Source organism: Triticum dicoccoides, chromosome 6B, assembly GCF_002162155.2.
Source record: "Triticum dicoccoides isolate Atlit2015 ecotype Zavitan chromosome 6B, WEW_v2.0, whole genome shotgun sequence".
Classification (NCBI taxonomy): Eukaryota; Viridiplantae; Streptophyta; class Magnoliopsida; order Poales; family Poaceae; genus Triticum; species Triticum dicoccoides.
The window spans coordinates 65,038,636-65,060,209 of record NC_041391.1 but is presented as its reverse complement, the minus strand read 5'-3'; the positions used below and the strand labels follow the sequence as shown (position 1 = coordinate 65,060,209).

General features: G+C 45.5%; 1 protein-coding gene and 1 pseudogene across 1 annotated transcript; one reads left to right on the top strand and one right to left on the bottom strand.

The window, feature by feature from the left end:
- Positions 1–10,414: 10,414 nt before the first annotated feature.
- LOC119327054 lies at positions 10,415–10,553 on the top strand (annotated as a pseudogene).
- A 5,368-nt stretch (positions 10,554–15,921) lies between these two features.
- Positions 15,922–16,565, bottom strand: LOC119324717 (histone H3.2). The gene has a single exon (XM_037598491.1). The coding sequence runs from the start codon at positions 16,548–16,550 to the stop codon at positions 16,140–16,142; it is 411 nt and encodes a 136-aa protein (XP_037454388.1). The 5' UTR covers positions 16,551–16,565; the 3' UTR covers positions 15,922–16,139.
- Between the last annotated feature and the right edge of the window lie 5,009 nt (positions 16,566–21,574).

Here is a 21,574-nt window from a genome sequence, read left to right as displayed (position 1 = left end):
GATCGTTCCTTAGCCGTGTGCGGTGCCCCCCTCCACCATATTCCACCTCGGTCATATCGTCGCGGAGTTTAGGCGAAGCCCTGCGCCGGTAGAACATCATTATCATCACCACGCCGTCGTGCTGACGGAACTCATCCCCGAAGTTTTGCTGGATCGGAGCCCGGGGATCGTCATCGAGCTGAACGTGTGCTGAACTCGGAGGTGCTGTACGTTCGGTGCTTGGATCGGTCGGATCGTGAAGACGTACGACTACATCAACCGCGTTGTCATAACGCTTCCGCTTACAGTCTACGAGGGTACGTGGACGAACACTCTCCCCTCTCGTTGCTATGCCATCACCATGATCTTGCGTGTGCGTAGGAAAATTTTGAAATTACTACGTTCCCCAACAGTGGCATCAGAGCCTAGGTTTTATGCGTTGATGTTATATGCACGAGTAGAACACAAGTGATTTGTGGGCGATACAAGTCATACTGCTTACCAGCATGTCATACTTTGGTTCGGCGGTATTGTTGGATGAAGCGGCCCGGACCGACATTACGCGTACGCTTACGCGAGACTGGTTTTACCGCCGTGCTTTGCACACAGGTGACTAGCGGGTGTCGGTTTCTCCAACTTTAGTTGAACCGAGTGTGGCTACGCCCGGTCCTTGAGAAGGTTAAAACAACACTAACTTGACGAACTATCGTTGTGGTTTTGATGCGTATGTAAGAACGGTTCTTGCTCAGCCCGTAGCAACCGCGTAAAACTTGCAACAACAAAGTAGAGGACGTCTAACTTGTTTTTGCAGGGCATGTTGTGATGTGATATGGCCAAGACATGATGCTATATTTTATTGTATGAGATGATCATGTTTTGTAACCGAAGTTATCGGCAACTGGCAGGAGCCATATGGTTGTCGCTTTATTGTATGAAATGCAAACGCCCTATAATTGCTTTACTTTATCACTAACCGGTAGCGATAGTCGTAGAAGCAATAGATGGCGTAAACGACAAACGATGCTACGATGGAGATCAAGGTGTCGCGCCGGTGACGATGGTGACCATGATGGTGCTTCGGAGATGGAGATCACAAGCATAAGATGATGATGGCCATATCATATCACTTATATTGATTGCATGTGATGTTTATCCTTTATGCATCTTATCTTGCTTTGATTGACGGTAGCATTTTAAGATGATCTCTCACTAATTATCAAGAAGTGTTCGCCCTGAGTATGCACCGTTGCCAAAGTTCGTCGTGCCCAGACACCACGTGATGATCAGGTGTGATAAGCTCTACGTCCATCTACAACGGGTTTAAGCCAGTTTTGCACACGCAGAATACTCAGGTTAAACTTGACGAGCCTAGCATATGCAGATAGTGATTGACAGAGTTCTCTAGTCACCATCACCAAGTTAGTAGAACTTTGTGATGAACTACAGTATGCAAGGGATGACGAAAACGATTCCCGAGCTCTTCGTGATATTGAAATCGACGAAGGTAGAAATCAAGAAAGAGCATCAAGTGTTGATGGTTGACAAGATCACTAGTTTCAAGAAAAGGGCAAAGGGAAAGAAAGGGAAACTTCAAGTAGAATGACAAGCAAGTTGTCACTCCCGCGAAGAAGCCCAAAGCTGGACCAAAGCCTAAAACTGAATGATTATACTACAAAGGAAATGGTCACTGGAAGCGGAAATGCCCTGAATATTTGGTGGGTAAGAAGGATGGTGAAGTAAACAAGGGTATATTTAATATACATGTTATTGATGTGTGCCTTACTAGTGTTTATAGTAGCCCCTGAGTATTTCATACTTGTTCGGTTGCTAAGATTAGTAACTGGAAACAGGAGTTACAGAATAAACAGAGACTAGTTGGAGGGGAAGTGACGATGAGTGTTGGAAGTAGTTCCAAGATTGATATGATCATCATCGCACACTCCCTATACTTTCGGGATTAGTGTTGAACCTAAATAAATGTTATTTGGCGTTTGCGTTGAGCATGAATATGATTTGATCATGTTTATTGCAATACGGTTATTCATTTAAATTCAGAGAATAATTGTTGTTCTATTTAAATGAATAAAACCTTTGATGGTCATACACCCAATGAAAATAGTTTGTTGGATCTCGATCGTAGTGATACAAATATTCATAATATTGATGCCAAAAGATGCAAATTTGATAATGATAGTGCAACTTATTTGTGGCACTGCCGTTTGGGTCATATCGGTGTAAAGCGCATGAAGAAAATCCATAAAGATGGATTTTCGGAATTACTTGGTTATGAATCATTTAATGCTTGCGAACCATGCCTTTTGGGCAAGATGACTAAAACTCCGTTCTCTGAAACAATGGAACGAGCTACTGACTTATCGGAAACAATACATACCGATGTATGCGGTCCAATGAGTGTTGATGCTCGTGGCGGGTATCGTTATTTTTTGACCTTCACAAGATGAATTGAGCAGATATGAGTATATCTACTTGATGAAACATAAGTCTGAAATAATTGAAAGGTTCAAAGAATTTCAGAGTGAAGTGGAAAAATCATCGTAACAAGAAAATAAAGTTTCTACGATCTGATCGCGGAGACGAATATTTGAGTTACGAGTTTGGTCTTCAATTAAAACAATATGGAATAGTTTCACAGCTCACGCCACCTGGAACACCACAACGTTATGGTGTGTCTGAACGTCGTAACTGCACTTTATTGGATATGGTGCGATCTATGATGTCTCTTATCGGTTTTACCACTATCATTTTGGGGTTGTGCATTAGAGACAGCTGCATTCACGTTTAAAAGGGCACTATCTAAATCCATTGAGACGACATCGTATGAACTAAGGTTTAGCAGTAAACCTAAGCTGTCGTTTCTTAAAGTTTGGAGTTGTGATGCTTATATGAAAAAGTTTCAACCTGATAAGCTCGAACCCAAATCGGAGAAGTGCGTCTTCATAGAATACCCAAAGGAAACTGTTGGGTACTCCTTCTATCACAAATCCAAAGGCAAAACATTCGTTGCTAAGAATGGATCCTTTCTAGAGAAGGAGTTTCTCTCAAAAGAAGTGAGTGGGAGGAAAGTGGAACTTGATAAGGTAATTGTACCTTCTCCCTTATTGGAAAGTAGTTCATCACAGAAATCTGTTCCTGTGACTACTACACCAATTAGTGAGGAAGCTAATGATGATGATCATGTAACTTCAGATCAAGTTACTACCGAATCTTGTAGGTAAACCAGAGTAAGATCCGCACCAGAGTGGTACGGCAATCCTGTTCTGGAAGTCATGCTACTAGATCATGATGAACCTACGAACTATGAAGAAGTGATGGTGAGCCCAGATTCCGCAAAATGGATTGAGGCCATGAAATCTGAGATGGGATCCATGTATGAGAACAAAGTATGGACTTTGGTTGACTTGCCCGATGATCGGCAAGCCATTGAGATTAAATGGATTTTTAAGAGGAAGACAGACACTGATAGTAGTGTTACTATCTACAAAGCTAGAATTGTCGCAAAGGGTTTTCGACAAGTTCAAGGTGTTGACTATGATGAGAGTTTTTCACTCGTATCTATGCTTAAGTTTGTCTGAATCATGTTAGCAATTGCCACATTTTATGAAATCTAGCAAATGGATGTCAAAACTGTATTCCTTAATGGATTTTTTAAAGAAGAGTTGTATATGATGCAACCAGAAGGTTTTGTCGATCCGAAAGGTGCTAACAAAATGTGCAAGCTCCAGCGATCCATCAATGGACTGGTGCAAGCATCTCGGAGTTGGAATATACGCTTTGATAAGTTGATCAAAGCATATAGTTTTAATACAGACTTGCGGTGAAGCCTGTATTTACAAGAAGAGTGGGAGCACTACAACATTTCTTATAAGTATATGTGAATTACATATTGTTGATCGGAAATAATGTAGAATTTTTCTGGAAAGCATAAAGGAGTGTTTGAAAGGAGTTTTTCAAAGAAAGACCTCGGTGAAGCTGCTTACATATTGAGCATCAAGATCTATAGAGATAGATCAAGACGCTTGATAAGTTTTTTCAATAAGTACATACCTTGATAAGATTTTGAAGTAAGTTCAAAATGGAGCAGTCAAAGAAAGAGTTCTTGCCTGTGTTACAAGGTGTGAAATTGAGTAAGACTCAAAGCCCGACCACGGCAAAAGATAGAAAAATAATGGAAGTCATTCCATATGCCTCAGCCATAGGTTCTATAAAGTATGCCATGTTGTGTACCAGATCTATTGTATACCCTATACTGAGTTTGACAAGGGAGTATAATAGTGATCTAGGAGTAAGATCACTGGACAGGGGTCAATATTATCCTTAGTGGAATAAGGATATGTTTCTCGATTATGGAGGTGAAAAAAGGTTCGTCGTAAAGAGTTACGTCGATGCAAGTTTTGACACCGATCTGGATGACTCTAAGTCTCGATCCAGATACATATTGAAAAGTGGGAGCAATTAGCTAGAGTAGCTCCTTGCAGAGCATTGTTGACATAGAAATTCGCAAAATACTTACGCCTCTGAATGTGACAGACCCGTTGACTAAAATTATCTCACAAGCAAAACATGATCACACCTTAGTACTCTTTGGGTGTTAATCACATAGCAATGTGAACTAGATTACTGACTCTAGTAAACCCTTTGGGTGTTGGTCACATGTCGATGTGAACTATGGGTGTTAACCACATATAGATGTGAACTATTGATGTTAAATCACATGGCGATGTGAACTAGATTATTGACTCTAGTGCAAGTGGGAGACTGAAGGAAATATGCCCTAGAGGCAATAATAAAGTTATTATTTATTTCCTTATTTCATGATAAATGTTTATTATTCATGCTAGAATTGTATTAACCGGAAACATAATACATGTGTGAATACATAGACAAACAGAGTGTCACTAGTATGCCTCTACTTGACTAGCTCGTTAATCGAAGATGGTTATGTTTCCTAACCATAGACATGAGTTGTCATTTGATTAACGAGATCACATCATTAGGAGAATGATGTGATTGACATGATCCATTCCGTTAGCCTAGCACTTGATCGTTTAGTATGTTGCTATTGCTTTCTTCATGACTTATACATGTTCCTGTAACTATGAGATTATGCAACTCCCGTTTACCAGAGGAACACTTTGTGTGCTACCAAACGTCACAACGTAACTGGGTGATTATAAAGGTGCTCTACATGTGTCTCCGAAGGTACATGTTGGGTTGGCGTATTTCGAGATTAGGTTTTGTCACTCCGATTGTCGGAGAGGTATCTCTGGGCCCTCTCGGTAATACACATCACTTAAAGCCTTGCAAGCATTGCAACTAATGAGTTAGTTATGGGATGATGTATTACGGAACGAGTAAAGAGACTTGCCGATAACGAGATTGAACTAGGTATTGGATACCGACGTTCGAATCTCGGGCAAGTAACATACCGATGACAAAGGGAACAACGTATGTTGTTATGCGGTTTGACCGATAAAGATCTTCGTAGAATATGTAGGAACCAATATGAACATCCAGGTTCCACTATTGATTATTGACCGAGAATAGTTCTAGGTCATGTCTACATAGTTCTTGAACCCGTAGGGTCCACACGCTTAACGTTACGATGACAATTTTATTATGAGTTTATAAGTTTTGATGTACCGGAGGAGTTCGGAGTCCCGGATGAGATCGGGGACATGACGAGGAGTCTCGAAATGGTCGAGACGTAAAGATCGATATATTGGACGACTATATTCGGAGTTCGGAAAGGTTCCGAGTGATTCGGGTATTTACCGGAGTACTGGAGAGTTACGGGAATTCACCGGGGAGAAGTATTGGGCCTTATTGGGCCATACGGGAAAGAGAGAGGGGCTGCCTAGTGCAGGCCGCGCGCCCCCCCATGGCCTAGTCCGAATTGGACTAGGGGGAGGGGCCGCACCCCCTCCTTCCTTCCCTTCTCTCTTCCCCTTCCTTGTCTCCTACTCCTACTACATGGAAGGACTTCTAGTTGGACAAGGAAAGAGGGAATCCTACTCCCGGTGGGAGTAGGACTCCCGTAGGGCGCGCCATAGAGAGGGCCGGCCCTCCCCTCCTCCACTCCTTTATATACGGGGGCAGGGGCACCCCATGGACACACAAGTTGATCTACGGATCGTTCCTTAGCCGTGTGCGGTGCCCCCTCCACCATATTCCACCTCGGTCATATCGTCGCGGAGTTTAGGCGAAGCCCTGCGCCGGTAGAACATCATCATCGTCACCACGCCGTCGTGCTGACGGAACTCATCTCCGAAGTTTTGCTGGATCGGAGCCCGGGGATCGTCATCGAGCTGAACGTGTGCTGAACTCGGAGGTGCCGTACGTTCGGTGCTTGGATCGGTCGGATCGTGAAGACGTACGACTACATCAACCGCGTTGTCATAACGCTTCCGCTTACGGTCTACGAGGGTACGTGGACGAACACTCTCCCCTCTCGTTGCTATGCCATCACCATGATCTTGCGTGTGCGTAGGAAAATTTTGAAATTACTACGTTCCCCAACACTACCGACGCAGGGCTTCGCCTAAGCATCGCAACGATATGACCGAGGTGGAATATGGTGGAGGGGGGCACCGCACACGGCTAAGGAACGATCACGAAGATCAACTTGTGTGTTATGGGGTGCCCCCTTGCCCCCGTATATAAAGGAGCCAAGGGGGAGGGGGCGGCCGGCCAAGGAGGGCGCGCCAAGGAGGAGTCCTACTCCCACCGGGAGTAGGATTCCCCCCCTTCCAAGTAGTAGGAGTAGGAGTCAAGGAAAGGGGGAAGAGAAGAGAAGGAAGGAGGGGGCGCAGCCCCTCCCCCTAGTCCAATTTGGACTAGGCCTTGGGGGCGAGCCCAACCTCTCCTCTCTCTTTCCCATAAAGCCCAATAAGGCCCATATACTCCCCGGCGAATTCCCGTAACCCTCTGGTACTCCGAAAAATACCCGAATCACTCAGAACCTTTCCGAACTCCGAATATAGTCGTCCAATATATCGATCTTTACGTGTCAACCATTTCGAGACTCCTCGTCATGTCCCCGATCTCATCCGGGACTCCGAACTCCTTCGGTACATCAAAACTCATAAACTCATAATATAATTGTCATTGAAACCTTAAGCGTGCGGACCCTACGGGTTCGAGAACTATGTAGACATGACCGAGACACGTCTCCGGTCAATAACCAATAGCGAAACATGGATGCTCATATTGGCTCCCACATATTCTACGAAGATCTTTATCGGTCAGACCGCATAACAACATACGTTGTTCCCTTTGTCATCGGTATGTTACTTACCCGAGATTCGATCGTCGGTATCCAATACCTAGTTCAATCTCGTTACCGGCAAGTCTCTTTACTCGTTCCGTAATACATCATCTCTCAACTAACTCATTAGTCACATTGCTTGCAAGGCTTATAGTGATGTGCATTACCGAGAGGGCCTAGAGACACCTCTCCGACAATCGGAGTGACAAAACCTAATTTCGAAATACACCAACCCAACATGTACCTTTGGAGACACCTGTAGAGCTCCTTTATAATCACCCAGTTATATTGTGGCGTTTGGTAGCACACAAAGTGTTCCTCCGGTAAACGGGAGTTGCATAATCTCATAGTTACAGGAACATGTATAAGTCATGAAGAAAGCAATAGCAACATACTAAATGATCAAGTGCTAGGCTAACGGAATGGGTCAAGTCAATCACATCATTCTCCCAATGATGTGATCCTGTTAATCAAATGACAACTCTTTTGTCCATGGCTAGGAAACATAACCATCTTTGATAAACGAGCTAGTCAAGTAGAGGCATACTAATGACACTATGTTTGTCTATGTATTCACACATGTATTATGTTTCCGGTTAATACAATTCTAGAATAAATAATAAACATTTATCATGATATAAGAAAATAAATAATAACTTTATTATTGCCTCTAAGGCATATTTCCTTCAGCGATATCAACATTTGACCCCAGGGGCGGAGCTACCTCCCAGCGACCCTGGGCAGCTGCCCGGGCTGCTCCGGCCATTATCCACTAAGTAGTACACATAAACCATGATTAGTATCACTAGTTACAGGGGCAAATTCTGGAGAACGTCACTGTATGTAGGCTTTGCCCCGGGTCCTTGAGTTCGCTGGCTCCGCCACTATTTGACCTGTAGCATCAAGGCCGTTTAAGCACCAAGAACACTTTCCCTCGTGTGTGGCTATCTAATACCTAAATCACGAGCGAAAGAGGGTTAAGTTTTTTTTACATTTGTTGTCTCTTAAACTCAAGAACTCTTCTCTGATACATGTGCGGTCTTTTACACAAATGATTTTTCGTCAACCTTGTTGTATTGGTTGTTGACTTATCTTTTATTTGTTAACTTGTATTCGTAAGAAGTGGCATGTGAAGACCGAACTATCACAGGTTCACAGCGCAAAGGCACTCATGTTTAGAGTGGTTGCGTGTATGAATTGAGAAGATAAATGGTTTCAACAACTGCACCTTTCACAACTAACCATTCATATACCACTAGGGATCTAGTGCATCCACTACATGCATTAGGAGTCATTTGAGCATTTTTTTTTCTATTACACGAACCGTCATAAAAAGAATGTAAGGAAAAAACAATTCATATACGACCACCGAACAAGTGCGTTGCCTCAATTCTTCAGTCATTGCGATTCAACACCATAATTACCAATTATTAGTTTGAGAGTAGGAGGCATTGGGAATGGAACACTCGGTATGACATGAGAAGCTAGAGCTTCATGATGCGAAGGACTGCCTGAGAAGATATTATGCTGCCTACGACCTCCATACATGCCTGACAAAGTTCTTCCAGATATATTTTTGTTATAACAAGGAGATGTTCAAAATTGTGTTGTAAGAGTAACGATTATTCTGGTGTTAGGCTGTGACACAAGTTGCCTCTGCACACTGCCAGAGCGCGCAAGCACGCACAACCGAGCATGGCTAAGATGATTATCACAGGTGATGCCTATCAACTGATTATCACTTCTAAAGCACATCATGTGAAAATCTTGTTCTTGTGCGGCATTCGCGTGCCTTCTGTACTGTACTCAAACTGAGTAAGCTATAATTGTAAGTAGCTATAACTGAAGTACAAAAAGAAAAGTTTTAACAGATTTTGGTAGAAGATAATTAAACCTCAAAATTCATAGATAGTATAGCAACCAAAGCATCCACCAAATAAAGTTTCACGCTAGAGTTCACCCCTGCATATTTTGTATGCGTATCGCCCATGAAGAAACTCACTACTGTTGCAATAGCGATCGCCAGGACAAAAGTCCCCTCCATAGTAATCCAGTATGAACTCCTAGCAAGAAATTCCCTGTAGAGCGCATCTTTTACACTATGGAGCTACAACTATATTTTATTTTTCATTTCAAAACAAAATTTTCCAACAGAACTACAAGCCAAACATTTGAAAAACAATTGTTAGTGGGGATACAATAGCAAACATAGTGCAGAAAATTGACACAGCCAAGACATAATTGTAGTTCTTGATTACCAAAGTCATGACAGCCAAAGAAGAGACCATGTGTGCCTGAATTAAATGAGCAGGGGCATACTGAACGATGTGATCATACAGCAGCCTAAAATGTTTTGGAGCAACAGTGTTAAACAACATGATGGTCAGGTGCCAAGGGCGCACCACGCACCGGTTAGGTTGAGATAAGTCTCGATCTAGGTTTGTTAGAGTATATGATTGTAATCTTTTCATCTCTATCTTATCTCTACTTTCCTTGAACCCCAAGATGTAATCTCAACAAACTTGTATGCTTATCAGGGATAAGCCCCTGCCTATATTAACACGAAACCATCGCCTCGAGAGAGGTACGACGTTCTCCGCTTCTTCACATGGTATATAGAGCCTCCTCTATCCATCACATCTAGCAAAACCACCTACCGCCAGCCATGTCGTCCTCCTCCAGCGCCGCTCAGGCTTCCCTTGGGCAGGTTGCAGAGAAGCTCACCCGCACCAACTATGTCCTATGGCGTGCGTAGGTGACACTGCAGCTGAGGGGGGCTGGCCTCTTCGGCTATGCCGACGGCACCATGCCGGAACCTGTCAAGATCCTCACCACGAAGGTCAAAGACGGGAAAGAATAGCAGACTCTGAACCCTCTCCATCCAATCTGGTTCAGAGAAGGGCAGCAGGTACTCGGATACTTGCTTAATACCCTCACCAAAGAGCTCCTCGTGCAGGTTACCTCCATCGCCACGCCGCATGAGCTCTGGGCAGCTCTTGCCCACATGTTCTCGTCACAATCTCGAGCCCGCGTTAACAACATCCGAGTTGCTCTCTCCACGGCGCAGAAAGGGACGCAATTAGTTGCTACTTACTTTGCCCACATGAGGGCACTCGCAGTCTCGCAGATGAGCTCGCGGCCACCGGAAAGCCCATCGACGATGATGAGCTCGTCTCCTACATCACCGCCAGCCTCGACATGGAGTACCAGCCCCTCGTTTCCGCCAACGATGCCCGCACCGACACGATCAGCCTCGATGATCTTTATGCTCAGATGAGCAACTTTGATCAGCGTCTCGCCCTCTACAACAACACCTCGGGCGGGGGCTTCAAGTCGTCTGCAAACGTGGTCGCTCGTGGCGGCCGTGGCGGCGGCAGTGGCGGCTCCTCACGCTATCGCGGACCACCGCGCAGCAAGGGCAAGCCGCCAGCAGGCGGAAACAGTAGCGGCGGCAACTCCTCTCGAGGTAGCAGCGGCGGCAACGGGCGACCCTTCAACAACAACAACAACAAGGGCCACCGTGGTGGCAGACCTCGCGCCAACCCCAATGCGCCATGATGCCAAATCTGGGCAAGCTAGGCCGCACCGCACACGATTGCTGGTATCGCTATGAAGACGACGGTGGGTCATCTCAAGATGAAAAAGTTGCAGGCGCTGCTGACGGCTCCTACGGCATTGACACAAACTGGTATGTGGACAGTGGCGCAACTGACCACATCACCAACGAGCTAGAAAAGGTGACAGTTCGCGAGAAGTACCGTGGGTAAGACCAAGTTCACACTGACAACGGAGAAGGTATGAGCATTAGCCATGTTGGTCATTCAGTGCTTAAAACTCTCCATAGAAATATCCGTCTAAGAAAAATCTTGCATGTTCCTAGTGCTTCGAGAAATCTCCTTTCTGTTCATTGCATCGCCATTGACAACCATGTATTTCTTGAGTTTCATCTGTTTTTCTTTTTGATCAAGGATCAGGTCATGAAGAAAATCTTGTATCGAGGTAGATGCGTTCGAGGGCTTTACCCGTTGATTCGAGAGCTTAGGATATTGAATAAACAAGCCTATGGTGTCACCAAAGTCTCTTTAACACGGTGGCATGATAGATTAGAACATGCATCTTTTTCTTTAGTCGAACAATTGCTTAGAAAGAATAAGCTCCCGTTTGTTGGTGAGCGTGAGCGTGAAACAATTTGTGATTCATGTCAATGTGCTAAGAGTCATCAATTACCTTACCCTGTGTCTACAAGCATTTCCACTAAACCTCTTGAGCTCATTTTTTCCCCCGATGTTTGGGGTCCTACCCCTACTTTAGTTGGTAGACACGCCTATTACGTAAGTTTTATTGATGACTATAGCAAGTACACCTGGATCTATCTCATCAAAAAGAAATCTGATGTGTTTCAAGTTTTCCACAACTTTCAAGCACTAGTAGAAAGAAAGTTTGATTGCAAAAGCTTAGCTCTCCAATCTGATTGGGGAGGGGAATACCGAAACCTCAACTCCTTCTTTCAAACAATTGGCATATCACACCACGTGTCATGCCCCCATGCTCACCAGCAAAATGGATCAGCCGAGCACAAACATAGGCATATAGTTGAGGTTGGCCTAGCCCTGCTCGCTACTGCGTCCATGCCTTTGAAATTTTGGGATGAGGCTTTTCTCACCACAATCCACCTCATAAACATGTTGCCTAGTAGGGTCATCAACAATGAATCTCCAGCAGAACGTCTCCTTCACACAAAACCAGACTACACATCATTGCGAGTGTTTGGGTGTGCATGTTGGCCAAATCTTCGGCCATACAACAACCGTAAACTCATGTTCTGATCAAAACAATGTGTTTTCTTGGGTTACAGTCCACAACATAAGGGTGCGAAGTGTCTTGATGTATCCACTGGACGTGTCTATATCTCCCGTGATGTTGTGTTCGATGAAACTATTTTCCCTTTTGCACAGCTTCACCCAAACGCCAGAGCCCTTCTCCAAAGGGAGATACTTCTTCTACCCTCGCATCTCACTGGACGTGACAATGGGGATGCTTTAAACATTGATGATCAATTGTTGTTTAATCCTCTTACTAATGATGGCCTTGAGTCTTGTGATGCAACAGAAAAAAACTGTGCAGAAAATGGTGAAGAAATCAGCCACAATCGTCATTTTATGCTTCCTGGACGAAACAGCAGCAACATCGAGGTAGAGACGCCTCGGGATCCAGGTGCATCCTCCTCGGGATCCACCCTGCGCCAGTCTGCCGCGCTGTCTCCTGCGGGATCCGCGCCAACCGCTTCAGGCGGATCCGCCCCGAGCCTCGCGCCGCCTCACGACAATAGCAGCTCGGTGGACCGCCAGGTGACCGCTCCGCGCCAACCTGCCAATGCCACGCGGCGCCACCTCCAGCCGCCAGTGTCTAGCCCCGCGCCTGGTCGGTTCGGTGCCGACACCCGCTGCCACACGCGGCGCACGCCACGACGGGATGACGGTGCTGACTCCCATGCGGATCCTGCTGCAGATCCTGCCCCGTCGGCTCCATCATTGGCCAATCATGAGCCTGCCACCGATGCGGGGTCGGGATCTTCTGCGGCGCTTTCCCCCTCTGTGTCACGCGTGCCGGCCACAGAAGATCCGGCCTGTGCGTCATCACCCAGCAGGCCTACGGCTGCTACTGGTGTTGGATCTTCTGTGGATGCTTCTTCGCCACCTTGTACTAGGCTTCAGAGGGGAGTGACTCAACCCAAAAATTATAAATCTTTAGCAAAGTTTGGATTTGCTTGTGTCTCACATGAACCAGATATTCCACACACGGTTGCAGAAGCCATAGGTGATCCAAAGTGGCTAAAGGCTATGAAAGATGAGTACATGGCGCTTCACAAAAATAAAACATGGCACTTAGTTCCAGCACGTCAAGGTAAAGGTAAAAATGTGATAGATTGTAAATGGGTCTTCAGAATTAAAAAGAAATCTTATGGCACCATAGACCGTTATAAGGCTAGACTAGTTGCAAAAGGTTTCAAGCAAAGGTACGGTTTAGACTATGAGGATACGTTTAGCCCTGTTGTGAAGGCTACTACTATTCATCTTGTTTTGTTTATTGCTGTATCCAGAGGATGGAGTCTACGCCAGCTAGATGTACAGAATATTCTTCATGGTGTTCTGAAAGAGGAAGTGTTCATGAAACAACCTTCTGGGTTTAAAAACAGATAAAAACCCCTCCACATATGCAAGCTTGACAAGGCTTTATATGGACTAAAGCAAGCTCCTAGAGCAGGGTATTCTCGGTTGAGTTCAAAGTTTCAAGAACTTGGGTTTGCCCCCTCTAAGTCTGACACATCATTGTTTATTTTCAACAAGTCAAATATCTCTATATTTGTACTTATATATGTTGATGATATTATTGTCACAAGCTTATCTGATGAAGCTATTTCAGCACCGCTCAAGGATTTGAACTCTGAGTTTGCTCTTAAGGATCTAGGAGACTTGCACTATTTTCTTGGCATTGAGGTAAAAAGGAATGGAGATGAGCTTCATTTATCCCAAGAGAAGTATGCAACTGATCTTGTAGCAAGAGCAGGGTTGCAAGGTTGCAAGCCAGCCCCAACGCCTCTGTCCAGCTCCGAAAAATTATCCTTAACAGAAGGAACACTCTTGAATCAAGAGGATATCACCAGGTACAGAAGTATGGTTGGTGCACTGCAATATTTAACTCTGACTAGGCCTGATATTTCCTTTGTTGTGAACAAAGTATGTCAGTTTCTTCATGCACCCACTACAGTACATTTGGCAGCTGCAAAACGCATACTTAGATATGTCAAGAATACTTTCTGTGTTGGACTCACCTTCACCAAGTCACCATCAACACTTATCAGTGCTTTTTCTGATTCTGATTGGGCAGGTTGCCTTGATGACAGGCGCTCAACAGGCGGTTTTGCAATGTTCTTTGGTCCAAATTTAATCTCATGGTGTGCTAAGAAACAAGCTACTGTGTCTAGATCCAGCACAGAAGCAGAGTATAAAGCACTAGCAAATGCTACTACAGAAATTATCTGGGTTCAGTCATTACCGAAAGAGCTTGGGATATACTGTAAACAAGCCCCATGCATATGGTGTGATAATTTGGGTGCTACCTACCTTTCTGCTAATCCAATATTTCATCCCAGGACAAAACATATTGAAATAGACTTTCATTTTGTCAGAGAAAGGGTTGCAGAAAAGAAGTTGGACATTTGGTTCATTCGATCTCAAGATCAAATTGCAGATGGCTTCACTAAAGCTTTATCTACTAGAAGTTTTGAAGAATTTAAACGTAATCTCAACTTGTCCAAGTTGTGATTATGGGAGGGTGTTAAACAACATGATGTTCAGGTGCCAAGGGCGCACCACGCACCGGTTAGGTTGAGATAAGTCTCGGTCTAGGTTTGTTAGAGTATATGGTTGTAATCTTTTCATCTCTATCTTATCTCTACTTTCCTTGAACCCCAAGATGTAATCTCAACAAACTTGTATGCTTATCAGGGATATGCTCCTGCCTATATTAACATGAAATCGTCGCCTCGAGAGAGGTGCGACGTTCTCCGCTTCTTCACAAACAGCAGTAAGAAGACACCGCCTTAAGTCAAGGAGCCCGAGACAGCACGTGAGCATGGAACAGATTGAACTGAACTTTAGTATATGAAGGTCACTCATGTTCATCACTCATTGGCACCATTTACAACAAACATAGTGCTGAAAAGTGACACTGCCAAGACATTCTGAAGCTGAAACCCATGCAATTTTGGAAAATATTTTCAGTTAGAAATCAATCCAGTGGATAAACCATTTGATCTGATGTACTATACTATCATTTATTGAGCAATTGTTTAGACGTATCTAAAAAACAACGAGATGATCAAAGACTAGCTAAACAATTGATGAAACATATCAATTACACTGTAGTCTATAGTCAGGGAAAATATGACATTACTTTTACTTGTACATTCAGGAGAGGAAAATGGGATCTTCCAAAGATTTGGATGACATAACAAGGCAAGCATACATATTAGCAAAGGCCTTGCTAGCAAAGTTGCAAGCCAGCGACTCATAGCTTTGCTAAATACTCCTACTGTCTCCTGGTATAAAGTCTGCAAGCCGAAAGATAATCGATCTCGGTAGAAAACTAGAAATGCAACAAGCAAGTGATACCAATAAAAAGAAACTGCCCAGAACGGTTACTGACCAAGCCACCAATGAATAATGAATACTGGTGATGAAATGCAGCAAATGCAATGGTGCAGAATAACACCCAAGACATGCTGTAGGACTGACTCTATGTTGAGAAGCCAGTGAAGTTCAGTAGGCAGCAACACTGCAACGAATTTCAGAAAGTTCAGTAGACAACAAAAATATCAGTCCACTGACCTTCAATGTATACTGGAATGTGACATTAGCATGACAGGGGAGTAATCAAAGTACTCGACATTAGATGGAACAAACTGAAGATTTGGTTCAGACTTTGGGCTTAAATTACCTTAGATTCAGCAAAATTACTTTGGGCTTAAATTACCAAAGTACTTGACATTAGATGGAACAAACTGAAACTTTGACAATCACCTTAGATTAAGCAAAGAAACCATTCGTTGACATTCCAGGATTACAAACAACAAAATGCGTCACAAGAACACAAAATGGACAGAGATCTGGTAGCCAACTTTCATTCAGATTGCTGATGACAACAAGATGGTAACATCAGACACTACAACATAACATTAGCTGGGACGAGGAATCTTCCTACCACGACACCAGATCAGTTCACCACGCAACACATGCCGAGAAGAAAAAGCTAACAACAAGATCTCTACACCTGCAGATCAGAGTACAGACACTGGGAAGGAAGCAGACGAATCTTAGGCCCTCTCGCCCCTGATGCGGCGGGCGAGCTGGATGTCCTTGGGCATGATGGTGACGCGCTTGGCGTGGATGGCGCAGAGGTTGGTGTCCTCGAACAGCCCCACCAGGTATGCCTCGGCGGCCTCCTGCAGCGCGGAGACGGCGGAGCTCTGGAATCGGAGGTCGGTCTTGAAGTCCTGCGCGATCTCCCTGACGAGGCGCTGGAATGGCAGCTTGCGGATGAGCAGCTCGGTGCTCTTCTGGTACTTGCGGATCTCCCGGAGCGCCACGGTGCCCGGGCGGAAGCGGTGCGGCTTCTTCACGCCGCCGGTGGCCGGCGCCGACTTGCGCGCCGCCTTGGTCGCCAGCTGCTTCCTCGGCGCCTTGCCGCCGGTGGACTTCCTCGCCGTCTGCTTCGTGCGGGCCATCGGAGTTTGCTTGGGGGATTGGGGATTGGGGATTGGAGTGGATGGAGAATGGAGCCGGTTCGGGAGCGTTTTAAGGAGAAGACGGGCGGGCGCGGGCGGGCCTGGCCAAATTTGGGCGCGCTGTGTTTCGGGAAGGGGAGTGAGTTTGGACCGTTGGATCTACCAGCCGTGGATGGTGGGATTTGGTTTCACGCGGATCGTGGGGGAGCAATCCGTGGCTTCGGGGTTCCTGCATTCTGGTTGGTTGATTGGCTTTTTCTTTATAAGTAACGATTGGTTGGTTGGTTGGTAGCTGACGCAGGTGCAAGATCCAAAAATGCTAGACCTACGAACAGCTGTTACGTAACCTACGTAATTTGCTGAAGCGCTAATCAAATTGCCCCTCCTGATTTTCAGGGTGGGCCCGCGCCCCCAACTAATGCCCAATTAATGACTGTCAACTCAGCAATTACGTAGGATACGTAAATCTCCCTACGTAGGTGTAGCATTGCTGGTTCAAGATCATCACCAAATTGTAGTTTTTTTGGGATATCATCATTTTTTTGAGAAACTAACAGCTATCACCAATTCTAGTAAAACGGATGTGCCCAGAAAAATTGTCATTTGGGACAGTTTGGGCCCAAAATACTGCTGAACAAATCGATAATTCAAACGATGCTCAAAACGGTGAACAGTAAAATAAAACAAATAGTAGAAAATTCACATAATCAGATTATTATTTTTCGTCCAAGATGCTCATATGTGTGATGTATGTGTAAATTTTTGGGGTGTTTGGAAATTCGAGGAGTTTGTGGCGGAAACGACCAAAACGGTTGTGAGCAATGTTTTTTTTTCAAATGTTCCTAAAACACCCGGAATTTCTTTTTTTGCCACCTCCTCGAATGTCCAAACTTCATCAAATTTTGCACAGGCATCACGCGCAGGAGCATCGCCATGCAAAAAAAATTGAATTGGTTCCCTATTTTTTGCGATTTTATTGTTCATCCCCTAAGCCCGGGTGCATATTAATTAGCCGCGTCCTCAACAAATTCCCTATTCCTATTTTTTAAAGTTGAATGTTAATCCCCTATTCATATTTGGTGCCCAAAAAATGTTAGAACAATCCCAAAATTTAGCATCAAGCGCTCCAAATTTCAAGCACCTCTAATTGCTGCCACGAAAGCAAACGCATCAATGCGAAGCCAACTGATGAGGTGAAATTTCCGCATTGCCCGACCCGCCTTCACTTCAGGCCGATTTTGGAGAAAACTCGCCGCCGCACATCACCGGCGCGATTGCCACCCACCCTCAGCCCCGTAGCCACCCCACCACTAGGTAGCCACCGCCATGACCTCCACGGCCGTCGTCGAGCTCGCTCCGTCGCTGCCTGATTTGCACCGATTCTGGTTGTTCCGGCCCCATATCGTCCAATATGACCGCCGCAACCACTAGCGAAAGTTATGTGAATATGTGTATGTACCAACTTGTTTCTCTATTGAGAGAAATACTTATTGCTAGGTTACTCTTACTCCACCCTTATAGTTGGGGGTTAGCCAACCACTCTTACGGCAGAGCAAACACCATGTTGCTGCAGTCTTGAGCTAGAGTGTTCTCCTGCGCACACCAAAACCACTGGATTGTGCTCCTCGCGCGCATGCACAGAGCTCGAGGCTTGCACTCACCGTTGTCGTCGTCATCACCGCCGCCAACGGCCACCCCCGGTACAACCACCTTGTCCAGAAGCCCCCATGTCGCGCTTGACCTCGTCGTTGAAGGAATGGCACCGGGAAGCCCTCAAGCTGACACACACATCCTTTCTTCCACGACCATGTCCATTGGCCACCGCGACCGATTGGCAGGTGTTGTGTCCTTCTGGTGATTCCCTCGCTTCCCTGCAGTGCCTCTAAGATGCGCGTGTCCACCCTGAGCCTCCAATCATCCTCCAACTGTCTTTTCATGAGCCCATGCTCTGGTTGTTGTCGTTGGTGCCCGGACAACACCCCCATTCCTCTCCCGACCTCGCGTCCATGCCCCTCATGCCCTGCAAACGCTCGCGTTGCACCGCTCCTGCTCGTAGACCAGCTCGGTGGTGCTCTAGTCGCCCCTGGATCTCACTGTAGTTGTCTCAGGCCGCCCTGAACACCGCGACCTACACGTCCCTATGCCCTAGCAAGTGGACGCGAGCACAAGAGGATGCATGACATACGTCGCGACCTAGAGGCTCAGGTTGCTCTGCTGAAGTGTCGCCAGCTCCAGCTTGGCCTCCTCGAGGCTGATCTTGGTGGCGGTTGGCCCTCTGGTAGGGCGGGGAAATGGGCAAGCGAGAGAGGAGAAAGAGAGATAGGAATAGTAGACTGGTCGATGTGCACATGTGGCATTTTTTTACCAAGTCAGCTCCTGACATGTGGGACCCACGTGTCAGAAAAGTGGTCAAACGGGGCAAATCCCTCGACCAGTGTTTGGTGCAAAATATTACACAATACATGGTGAATTTTGAAAAAAAATATAGGGACCAAGTAGTTTTATGCAAATGTAACCACAAATATAGTAGTTCTCTACAATTAACTCTGGCCGCTGAGGGCCCCACATGGCAGTTGTCGAGCCGCTACTCTTTTCGAGCTCTCGGCTGTTGGCCGGCGCGGCGGCGGCTCTGGACACCACCCCTGACTATCCGGTGGCACCAAGAATGCCCCAAAGCCCAAATTGTTAGATTGTTAAAGTAAGCCAAATTATTTGGGAAACAATTTTTTGGCATCCGAAAAAACAGGAACAGCCGCGGGTGCCTAAAAACCTTCTCTTTCCTATCTAAGACCATTTTAGGCATCAAATTTTCACATCATCTGTTAGAGATGCTGCGAGGCAGTGATGTCTGAGGCACTCATATCATATGTATAGTGTGCACTAGCATCACCCGAGCAATGCTACACTTACGAAAATAGAGTCAGGCGGTCACCGACATCCATTAATACACCAAATGTGAGCAGCCCCTTGTTCTAGTCTGCTCCAACGCTTGTGCACCATGCCTCTGCGTACATGGTCTTGTATGCGTTGTAATCTCATGCTACACTCTCCTTCTATCAATACAAAGATACGCGGCTTGTGTATTCACGAAAAAAAAAGACATGTAATTTCTCTTCAGTAACCTGCGAGACAATAAAATAGCATGTCTCAACCTCATCTTGTATAAGGAACGACGTCCGGCAAAAAATGGACAGAATTCTAATGGTCACATACTTCTCTTCACTCTTCAGTACTAGACTGGTGTTAATTTATAGCACTGACACTGCTAAATAAGCAACACTAAGGGCATGTCAACGCTGGACGCTTAGACGGGCGCCAGGATGGTTTTCCCATCGATTTCCCGGCCAATGAGCAGTTAATTCATAAAACCCCAGCTTCAAGTGCAGGCCTCTTTTCTTCGCTCCGCCAGGCGTCCGTGGTTGTAATTAGCGTTGGAAGTTAGCGCTTAGCATTGGTAGTGTAGGGCGCTTAGGACTTTTTTGTTTTCTGATATTTATTTTTTCCTTTCTTAAGCGTCTCTTGAAGCGTCCAGCATTGAACATGCTTTAACTAGTAACTACTACTCGAACAAGAACCGTAGCAACGAAACCAATTTTTTTTCCGAAACGAAGGCAAAAGATTTGCCTCAACGATTAATTAAGAAGAAGAGAATTGCCCAGTTAATTAACGGAAAACCGGGCGAAAACCGATACATATAACCACATGCGGACTACTCGCTAAGAAAGAAACTCCATGACACCACAATCAACCCGACAAACATACATAACATGCAACCACAAACCCTCACAGATCGACGTCGCAACGAAACTCTCAACGAAACCACCAAACGCCACCAAATCCACAGAGGCGAGTCAATTGGAGATGGATGACGAAGAGACTGAGCATCCTCCATTAAGCAGCCGCGGACGCCTTCCTAATGGCGTCACTCTTCTTGCCTATGCTCCTGATAGCCTTCTTCACCTTCTTCATTTTGCCTGAACAAACCTCCTCCGCCAGGAGGCAAGCAATCGTCTTGGCTGACCCAGGACAAGCAGCATCCAAGCCGGTGAGCAAGCGGCCAAGCTTTTTCGCGAAGACCACCTCGTCAATACGTGCCCACATAGCGTCACGGTCAAAGATGGGAGACTGGACGGGCTTCAGCTCCTCAGAAACAGGTGCCAAAGCACCTACCTCATCAACCTCAGCTCCAACAGACGCTACCGGGCCAACAAGCTCAGCTGAGAGAGCAGCAACAACAACCAAACCTCCAAGGTCCACAAAGGCGAGCGCCTGACTCGGCTCCAACGAAGACGATGAGGTCGCGGTCGGCATATCCAAGTCCCCTCTAAGAGACCCCATCTCCTCAGGAAGCACCATCGAAATAGGCGAAGAGGTCTCCCCACAAAGCTTCTGAAGCTCAGGCATAATCTGCAGCACCGGAGCCACAACCTCGACAATGACTTCACTCCCAGAAGCAACCGGCACGACAGGCAACGGCAACCGACAAGCTGTTGCACGAGGGGAGAGACCTCCATACAAATTGGGTTGCTCTTATTCTTCAATGCCACGTTAATGAACAATACACTACTCAGTTTTGCACAAACCTACTGTAGGAGATCATGGATCTGCAAAATTTACATTTACGTTACTACAACAGCGATCATTTTGCAGTAACTACCAAATCACACCAGAAAATCAGTAAACATAGTAGCAGGAATGTATCACTGCTTTTCAAAATCTCAGTTGTCAAAAATAGCACAAATTCAGTCACCGGTCACCACCAACAAACCAAGAAAGCACCGGCAACTTATTCGGTAGATCACAACCATGCGGCAGAGATTAGTAACAATTACATCACAGCAGAAAAACGACTTCCGGCAAGAAACGGACAAGTCTAATTGTCACAGACGTATAGGCATTTTAAAAGTACACCAAACTGCTATGTATACTACTCTGAATATAAGCAACCCTAACTGCTACCAGAATAAGAACACCATATAGCAAGGAAACTAATTAGGTTGCTCTTAGTCTTCCATGTCAAGTTA

Excerpts from the sequence above, each read along its gene's own strand:
- LOC119324717 (XM_037598491.1), bottom strand. The coding sequence starts at position 16,550 with ATGGCCCGCACGAAGCAGACGGCGAGGAAGTCCACCGGCGGCAAGGCG.